The sequence below is a fragment of the Cucurbita maxima genome, unplaced genomic scaffold (assembly GCF_002738345.1).
Source record: "Cucurbita maxima cultivar Rimu unplaced genomic scaffold, Cmax_1.0 Cma_Scf00002, whole genome shotgun sequence".
NCBI classification, from domain to species: Eukaryota; Viridiplantae; Streptophyta; class Magnoliopsida; order Cucurbitales; family Cucurbitaceae; genus Cucurbita; species Cucurbita maxima.
The window spans coordinates 4,650,669-4,658,984 of NW_019272018.1; the positions used below are offsets into that span (position 1 = coordinate 4,650,669).

The 8,316-nt window shown below is 38.4% G+C and overlaps 3 protein-coding genes across 4 annotated transcripts in view; 2 read left to right on the forward strand and 1 right to left on the reverse strand.

The window, feature by feature from the left end:
• The first annotated feature begins 384 nt into the window (after nucleotides 1-384).
• The window catches only part of LOC111470577 (nuclear pore complex protein NUP1-like), a 13,728-nt gene continuing 5,796 nt past the window's right edge, over nucleotides 385-8,316 (forward strand). Inside the window, exons 1-3 of one of the 2 annotated variants that reach the window (XM_023116136.1) lie at nucleotides 385-396; nucleotides 7,521-7,810; nucleotides 8,200-8,252. In XM_023116136.1, the coding sequence (XP_022971904.1) occupies nucleotides 7,546-7,810; nucleotides 8,200-8,252 (318 nt within the window). In that variant the 5' untranslated portion in view covers nucleotides 385-396; nucleotides 7,521-7,545. Of the gene's footprint in view, nucleotides 397-7,398; nucleotides 7,811-8,199; nucleotides 8,253-8,316 lie in introns of those variants that run through there. The other variant, XM_023116128.1, reaches the window with a different exon arrangement.
• Nucleotides 1,175-2,623, forward strand: LOC111470595. The gene is made up of 3 exons (XM_023116156.1): nucleotides 1,175-1,931; nucleotides 2,026-2,198; nucleotides 2,290-2,623. The coding sequence occupies exons 1-3, from the start codon at nucleotides 1,368-1,370 to the stop codon at nucleotides 2,423-2,425; spliced, it is 873 nt and encodes a 290-aa protein (XP_022971924.1). The 5' UTR covers nucleotides 1,175-1,367; the 3' UTR covers nucleotides 2,426-2,623.
• Nucleotides 2,769-4,536, reverse strand: LOC111470588 (equilibrative nucleotide transporter 8). Its single transcript, XM_023116147.1, has 2 exons — nucleotides 4,026-4,536; nucleotides 2,769-3,704 (listed from the first exon to the last, which is right to left on the reverse strand). The coding sequence occupies exons 1-2, from the start codon at nucleotides 4,534-4,536 to the stop codon at nucleotides 3,010-3,012; spliced, it is 1,206 nt and encodes a 401-aa protein (XP_022971915.1). The 3' UTR covers nucleotides 2,769-3,009.

The following is an 8,316-nucleotide window of genomic DNA, read 5'->3' on the forward strand; positions in this document are numbered from 1 at the left end:
ACTCAATTAAAAAAATTAATATATAAGCCAAAGATTTGTGATTTGTTTAAAAAGTAGTTATAATTTTTATTAACATTATTTTCTTATTTTAATTATTATGTAAATTCCAAAAAATATGGACGAAAAATAAATTTTAATTAAAATTCCAAAGAGATGGACCATAATATATCAATTTTCCATACTTTAGCCATCATTATTGAACCCCACTTGAAATTACAACAATACCCCCAAATTGGCTTAGTGCCCCAATCGCTGTTCTTATTTTCGATGACTTTTAAGACTCACCGTTGAACCAAGCCGTGGGCACCACCAGTGACGCCGACTTTCCCTCTGGGCTCGACCTTGTGGGTCCCCGGATGCTACCTTCACCCACTCCTGGCTGAGAGTGGTATAAACGTAAATTTGAGAAGCTCTGAGGGCTCGCTGTCAGTAGTTTTATTGATCACGTGAATAATTTAACGAGAATCGTTAAAAATTTGGCACGCCACCAATCAACGGTGTTCATAGGTCATCAGTCACGTGACGTATTAACAACACTGGGTCCCACTTCTCCTCAAGTTTGGTTCATAATATATTAAATATTCTTGAACTAACAATAATAAATTAAAATAAGATGAATCAAATAAACATTTAACAACTAATAATCAAATTTCATTTCTAATCCAAACAAAGTATACATTTGTAAATAAAATCTTCGGATATTTAAATTTAGGAGCTTCAAAATTTATAAACTAAGTTAAATAGTATTTATGCTCTTTAGGGATAAGAAATAGTAAACCATTTCTTTGTGATTGAAATAGTTCATATACGGTAGGATAGACAGTGGATATGTATGTTGATTTTGTTTTTACATTCACGTGGTTCATATGACTCCCTTGTACTTGGTCAAAGCCCAAGTGCTACTTAGGGTTACTCGAACCTTCGCCTTTATATGTTTATGCATATTTTCTCTATTGATTAGTTACATGGTAAGACGATTTTATCTTGTAATAAAAAATTTTGGGATCGTATGAATATAGTTGATATGGAAGAATGCGATGAATAATTTGATAGCATTGAGTTCTTAAGAATCATACATTCAACAATGTTGTTAGTATATCAAATTCAAATTGAATAGCATTTAGACATCTTTGTTTGGAGCCACATTACCGACTAACTAGTTGCTAAAAGAGAAAACCAAACAGCCAAACTTTGTGCGTACACGGTTTTCTTGGTCCTCACACACCCGACGTCTCAGATTTCATATTCAATTGCCACTAATTCTCCTATAAAAATACCAGGCGCTACCGCCATTGTGAAGGAACTGATACATACCAGGCAAGAACAACTTCATATGCAATAACAAGCTCAAGAATACCTTCGAAACAATGATTCTGAGAAGCGCTTCGACTCCCCTCTTCAATTCATGGTTACACCATTCAAGAGATTCATACCTGGAGCCGGAGATCGTGAACCAAATCCCTAGGGCGCGTTCCATTGTGCTCTGTTGCTCACCCAGTTGCACATCTCCGATAATCGATGACTCACCCAGGAAGATTACTCGGGCGTTGTCCGAGACGGATCTTCGAGACATGTCCATGAATAAGATGAAACCCTTTAGCAGAACTCTGAGTGGGTTTTCTGAGGTTGACGAAGAGAGGGATGTAATCGGGTTTAGCCGCTCCAAAACGGCGTCGTTGAGGCGTGAATCGATTTCTGAAACTGGGGATAGGGATGGTGGGTTTGTTAATGTTCTGGTTGGTGGTGGAGTTGGTGGTAGTGGTGGAAGGATCAGTGGCGGCGGAGGATCCGACGGTGGCGACGATGGGAGTTTCGGGATTGGAGATTCGAATCATGGAAATGACAATACGGATCTGCACTATCAGAAAATGATCGAGGCAAATCCTGGGAATTCAATGCTTTTGAGCAATTATGCACGGTTCTTGAAAGAGGTATATCCAATTGCTATATCATTGAAGAAAAACTCTTATCTAATTTCGAACATTACTGGTTTTTGGTATTTACAATGATTTTTACGGGTAATAGGTACGTGGGGATCTTGTAAAAGCTCAAGAATATTGTGGAAGGGCGATTTTGAGCAATCCAGGCGATGGTAATGTCTTGTCTATGTACGCTGATCTGATATGGGAAACTCAGAAGGACACTCCAAGAGCCGAGAGTTACTTCAATCAAGCCGTTCAAGCTGCCCCTAATGACTGGTAAGCTTTTAGATTATTTGATGATGAACTTCACACTTTTTCATGAGAGTTATGGTTGTTTAATGTCATATTGATTGCTCTTATGGTGCAGCTATGTTCTAGCATCATATGCACGGTTTCTTTGGGATGCTGAAGAAGACGAAGAAGAAGATGGCTTAATCGAAAAGCCAGCGACAAGCTTCTTTCAAGGAGTTCATACCCCACCTCCTCTTGCTGCCGCATCTTAATAGCTCTTGGACTTCCCCTTGCGCCCAGGTCTTTTGTATCATAGCTTTAGAGATAACATCTCTTGACCCTGTTTATAATCCCTTCTTGGCCTTTAGTATTAGTATATGCAGCAGTGAGTTGTATGATCAATAGATATTGAATTTCTCCCTACGGAATGCGATTTGTAGAAAGGAAATAAGATATATATTTTGTGCTCAGCCTGCAAGCCTAGATTTTTGCCTGAATTTACCTTTAAGAAGAAAGAAACCAGGAAACTACTACAATGGATTTCTAATGCTACATTTGTTACTACTACCCAAGATTGAACATGGAGAGAGATGCCACTTGAGTGAAAAACTTTCTTGTCAGCTTCTTCTTCGTCATGTCTTCAGCTCGGTTTGCATTTTTCGACAGTCGAACATGCTGGTGGTTCGAATGTTGGGCCTTTTATCTTGTCTGCTTGAGCAGTTTATATCCTGTAAAGGTTGGCCAAAGGTTCCCCAATCCAGACAATTTGGAGGAGACAACATTTTATTAGGTTGTAGTACCAATTTGGCGAATTGCCGTTGGCAGGGTACTAAATAATTTGGAGTTTGGTTCAACTTCAAAGGATCCAAAACCAGCCTAAAACTGAGCCACCGACCAATCCAATTCCCAGGAACACAACCATTACAATGGCAGATAACTCTGCCTCTGATGCAGGTAATAACTTGGGAGTATTGATCATGATGACACTTGTTAGATATCCGTTGCTCAAGCCGAGTAAAAAAGTCAGAACTATCACTGGTAATTCAGTTTTCAGCCACCTTGGACCATGGATGCAGGCCATGAACAGTGGATAAAACAGAAGCCTGGTGATGCAGAACCATGTTGCTGTCTTGATGTTCTTCAAAATATATATTGCAGTTAGAGATTTTCCGACTAAATCTGCAACATTGTATACTGTAATCAGTAGAATAGGATACCAATCTTGAAGCAGTTTGGATTCAAGGTCCTCTGCTATGAATCCGGGAAAAATCGATAGTGTAACGACATAAGTTATGAAAATTCCAAATGCAGGCCATCTGATTTTACCCACCACTGTCCAGAACTTTGACTTTGAACATGGAGGTTCATCAAGAAGAACTCTGTAGTAATGCTGCATCACTGGCAGCTTGCACAACAAGTTACACGACACAATGCAGCAGAAGAGAATGGACGCACCGACGATGAAGTACAAATGCGCACTCTTTTGAAGACCCTTTGGCGATTGTGTTAGTGAGGCCTTTGTAATAATCCTCAAGATTGAAACAAGAACACCTGCCACCATCAATTTTCTCAATCAGGTAATTTGTAATGATCTTCTTTAGCTTGTTTAGTATAACAAAGCAGGAAATCATCTGTTATTTTCAATTTAATACTACACACCAATACCCAGTTGCCACATCAATAGAGATCATTAAAATATTGACATACTTTTTCATGCAGTTGAATGGAGAAAGTACTTTTATTGCCCTTTCGGCCATCTGAAGGCACATGCTTTCTAGGATGCTAGATCATGTCTGGCACTTTATATTTGTGTCAAAGTTTTCGTGATAAAATTTGAAAGGTAAGAGGAGAAGGTTTGGACATATATAGTACCTGAAGAAGCAGTCCCGGCAAACACAGCCTGCATAAATTGTTTTGGAAGCCTACCAGCTGATCCTATCAAACTTCCTGCTACCAAGCCATCAGCCAAACCGCAGGTGACAACGGATGCAACGATCACGCCATAAGCTTCGTTTGGCCGCCAGTTCGAACCAGTGATGTTTGAAGCCCAGTCCATGACAGGAGAGACCAGAACAGACAGGATGAACAAAGAAAACCCCAAGTTCATTCTAAATCTAAAGCTCATCTTCTTAGACCATCCATCCCAAGCAACCATAAGAACCAGAAGGAGCACAGAGGAAGTCATGTAAGCCACGGAGAAAACCTTTTCGACATGTTTGGTGGGATAGAGGTAGCCAAAGTAATCAACAGCAGTGATGGAAGCATTCCATGGGAGCAAATTACCAACACCAAGCAAGAAATGGATTAGGTAGGCAATTTTGAAAGTATCTCTTGGTTCTAGTTGATCTCTCGTAATAATAGCCTTTTCAGCTTCCATTTTCATGTTCAAGCGTTCTTCTGAGTTCTGGTGTTGGGAATTTATGCATTGTCAAAACAGTAGCTTGGCATCCAGAAATGATGTGTTGATGAGATGGGCATATCCCTTTGAGAAAGAGTTGAAATTATTCAAAGCTTAAGGTAATAAGCCAGCCAGCAGCAGTGCCACTTCAAGATTGGTGGCTGTAATTTATAGACATGTTTGATCTTTTTCAATGTTGTTAACCATTAAAAACAGCTTCCCTCAGTCACCATGGAGAGGGATGGCTCTGTTTTAGGCTTTGAAAGCCTTTTATTGAAATAATTGACAGCTCAGTTTGTTTGGATCGCAGATGTGATTGATGGGTTCAACTTGGAACCATATGACTCACGAAAGTAACCAAAAAACTTGTGCTCCATGGATGGGCAATATTATTAGGCTTGCTGCTCCTTTATTCTACTGCTACTGCTACACATGGGGGGGCTGCATTCCTCATCAACCCCATCTCTAAACTTCAATTCCATTCCATAATTTCTGGGTTTAAGCTTTAAAGTTTTAAGGGTTCATTAAGTAATCATTCTATGAGCTTTTGCAGCCTACACGCAGAGCTAAAACTGGTTAGAGTAAACAGAGCTGACATGAACCGGAGGGTCCTATCAGCGTGGCCAAGATGACACATACAGATGATAAGCCATCCGCATGGGGAACTTGATTCTTCTTTTTCCCAGTCAGGGAATTTTCATATTGGAGAGGGTTAATTGCCCCCATCCATCCTTTTCTTTTTCTTCTTCTTCCTGTCATTTCGTACTATCTTCACTTGGTTTTTATATTCCTCTCTTTTTTTTTTACCTTGATTAATCTGAACAAGACTTTATTCATGGAGGTGAGTTGTTTGCATTTGTATAGGGAATTGTATATATTACTTTAAATATATATTACTCACCAGAAAATTCCTCAGCGTATGATACTACTTAATTGTGAGATCTCAACGAAACATTTCTTATAAGGGTATGAAATTTTTTTCCTAATAGATCGTGAGACTGACGGCGATATGTAACAGGCCAAAGCAGACAATATCGGCTTGCAGTGAGCTTGAGCTATTACAAATAGTATTATAGTTGGATACTGGGCGGTGTGCCAACGAGGATATGGTCTCTCAACAGGGGCGGTTAGAGAGGGGAGCGAAACATTTCTATACATAATGGATCAAAGGTGACCATTTGTTACATTAATTCTCATTACATACAATGAATTGTAGACTAAATGAACGAAACAAGTGAATTCGATTGTACATTACACAAGTTGGATATCATTTAACAACTCATTTAACTAGTTTGTATTCATATTTGATTATATGAGTTCCATAAGCTAATATGGAGATTGAAAACTACAAGACGGCAATGAAGGAATAAAAGTGGAAGAAAATTAGAATCTTTGTACCTAGTTTAGTTACAAGACATATGTAGTCAATTTTTTCAAAATGAAAGCGTAAGAGATGGTGATGCATTATTATTGTTTGGTGTACATCAAATCTGAGTAGAATATATAAAAGGAATTGAAGGCAGAAAAAAAAGGTACCCATAGTTTGAAAGTCTGAAAAGCAATCCACGCCACTCCAAAACCACTCCTTTAGAAGCTATTAACATAACCCTTTTGTTTTTGTAGTCTTTTTCCATAGATGTGCAAACCCAATATTTTTGACAGCAAATGCGATTCCTTGTTCCTCAAAATTGCGCATATATTGTACTCTTATTAATATTCTCTCTCTCTCTCTTTATATTAATCTTCTTCCTACAGTTAAAGTGATACATATTTTGTTTGCTATGGTCCGTTATGTATCGTCGTCAGTTTCATGGTTTTAAAATACGTCGGTTAGGAAGAGGTTTTCATATTCTTTTAAGAAATGTTTTATTCCCCTCTCCTATCGATATGAGATCTCATAACTCACATCTTTCGTGGAATATGACTACAATACGTAACGAGCCAAAATAAACAATATCTACTAACGGTGGGTTTGAGCTGTTACAAAATGATACTTTACCGCGTCTTTCGATGCATGCATTTCGTTTTTTCGTCTCCGTACCAATGATTGTGAGAATCTTGGTGTAATTTGTGGAGCTCCTCTTTTCTTGTCTTATTTTGCAACACTGCTAAGCTTTTCCAAATTTAGGAAAAAGAGAGGAAATCTTATTAAAGTAGTGCTAGTTGATTTTAACTCGGTTTGAAAATGTCACATTATATATCAAACTCACTATCAATAGTGATGTTCTTCCACACGAATGAGATCTTGACATGATCTTTTTAACATAAGATCTGTTCGTGAGAGTACAATTTCACATCACTACTTCAATTACCGATTACGAGAGAAGAGCATTGAGCATTGATGCCTTTTAATTGCTTATAAATTAGTTGGCTCGATTTTATTTAGACCATTTGCTTCTTCTTATTTTCAATCAAAGTCAATGATTTATTGCACGAGACTATAGGAACGTAGTAATTAAGCTATGTAGTGTAAATCTTCTAAACGATAATGCTCAATTTGACTAATCATTGACTATCAAACATAGATTTTTCTTTGACCTCAACAAATAATCCTAGCACACAAGTAATCGTCTATCTCACGCTAATTAAGTTAGCTCGTGTTTATGCAACCCGACAAAGTTTTCTCTCCATTTTTCAATTATAATTTTTTAAGGAGAAGTTAAAATTTTTTCCAATTTTTTTTAGTTTTAAAAAATGTGAGTTAACTTTTGAAATATTGGTGAAAAAAATAACAAATTTATATGAATTTATATCAGTGAGATTTGGAGTGGTGGGTAGGGTGAACGACATACAATTATTTGCTAGCATATTTACGACATGTCGTTCCAAGAAGAAATAAAATGGAAGGTCAACATTGCGGCTATGGGCTCAGTCGTCGCCACAAAGTCGAGTCGGCATATTTTCGAAGAGAAAAAGAAGCGAAAAACAGTCGACGCGCGGTGTTATACTGCGAGCAGCCACCACTCAAGGCAGAGCCCCTGTGTCAGATTTAACATGGAGAGGGCGGAGGTAAGGGCGTCGTCGACACCGTACGGTGGAGGAGGAGTTGGAGGAAAGGTTCGGAAGCCAATCTCAAGAAAGCCGCCGCCTACCCCTTACGCTCGGCCGGAGCAAAACCAACCGCAAAGGCGGTGGCTTTCGAAGCTTGTTGATCCGGCTTACCGGCTCATCACCGGCGGCGCCACACGACTTCTTCCTTATTTGTTCTCTAAATCACTGCCCTCCAATGCCCTTCCGTGTCCAGGAGATGAAGATCAAGGTCATTTGCCTCCTCCCCCGATCTTCTCTCTCAAGTTTCCTATTTACTGCGACCTATCTAGGGTTTTGGAAATCGCATTTGAAATCAATATTATTTTTGTACTCTCTATTTTAGGCATTTGGGGGAAATTGATGGTTTTTCTGATGATAGTGACTAGTGAGGTTTCTAAATCTCTTCCCCCTCAGTAAACATCTTGTTGCATTTGCAATGTGACATTTCTAATTCACGTAGGTGAAACAAAATATTGTATTTGTAGCTATGCTTTGCAGTGCTGGATGCATTTATCTAAAGGACATTGTTTACACCAGACTCCATAGAATGTTATTATTGGTTTTGTTTGTACATCATGTTGCAAGACTAGGTGTTGATGATGTATTCTTTTTTAGCAGATCACGTCGAGGCAGAATTGGAGGATAACGCCCCTGGAGAAGAACTCCGCAATGTAAATGTCTTTTTTTTTTTTTTTTTTTTTTTTTTTTTTTTTTTTTTTTTTTTTTTTTTTTTTT

Excerpts from the sequence above, each read along its gene's own strand:
- LOC111470595 (XM_023116156.1), top strand. The coding sequence starts at position 1,368 with ATGATTCTGAGAAGCGCTTCGACTCCCCTCTTCAATTCATGGTTACAC. Across the intron at positions 1,932-2,025 it reads ATGCACGGTTCTTGAAAGAG|GTACGTGGGGATCTTGTAAA; the intron begins GTATATCCAATT and ends TACGGGTAATAG. Across the intron at positions 2,199-2,289 it reads CAAGCTGCCCCTAATGACTG|CTATGTTCTAGCATCATATG; the intron begins GTAAGCTTTTAG and ends CTTATGGTGCAG.
- LOC111470588 (XM_023116147.1), bottom strand. The coding sequence starts at position 4,536 with ATGAAAATGGAAGCTGAAAAGGCTATTATTACGAGAGATCAACTAGAA. Across the intron at positions 3,705-4,025 it reads TGCCGGGACTGCTTCTTCAG|GTGTTCTTGTTTCAATCTTG; the intron begins GTACTATATATG and ends TGATGGTGGCAG.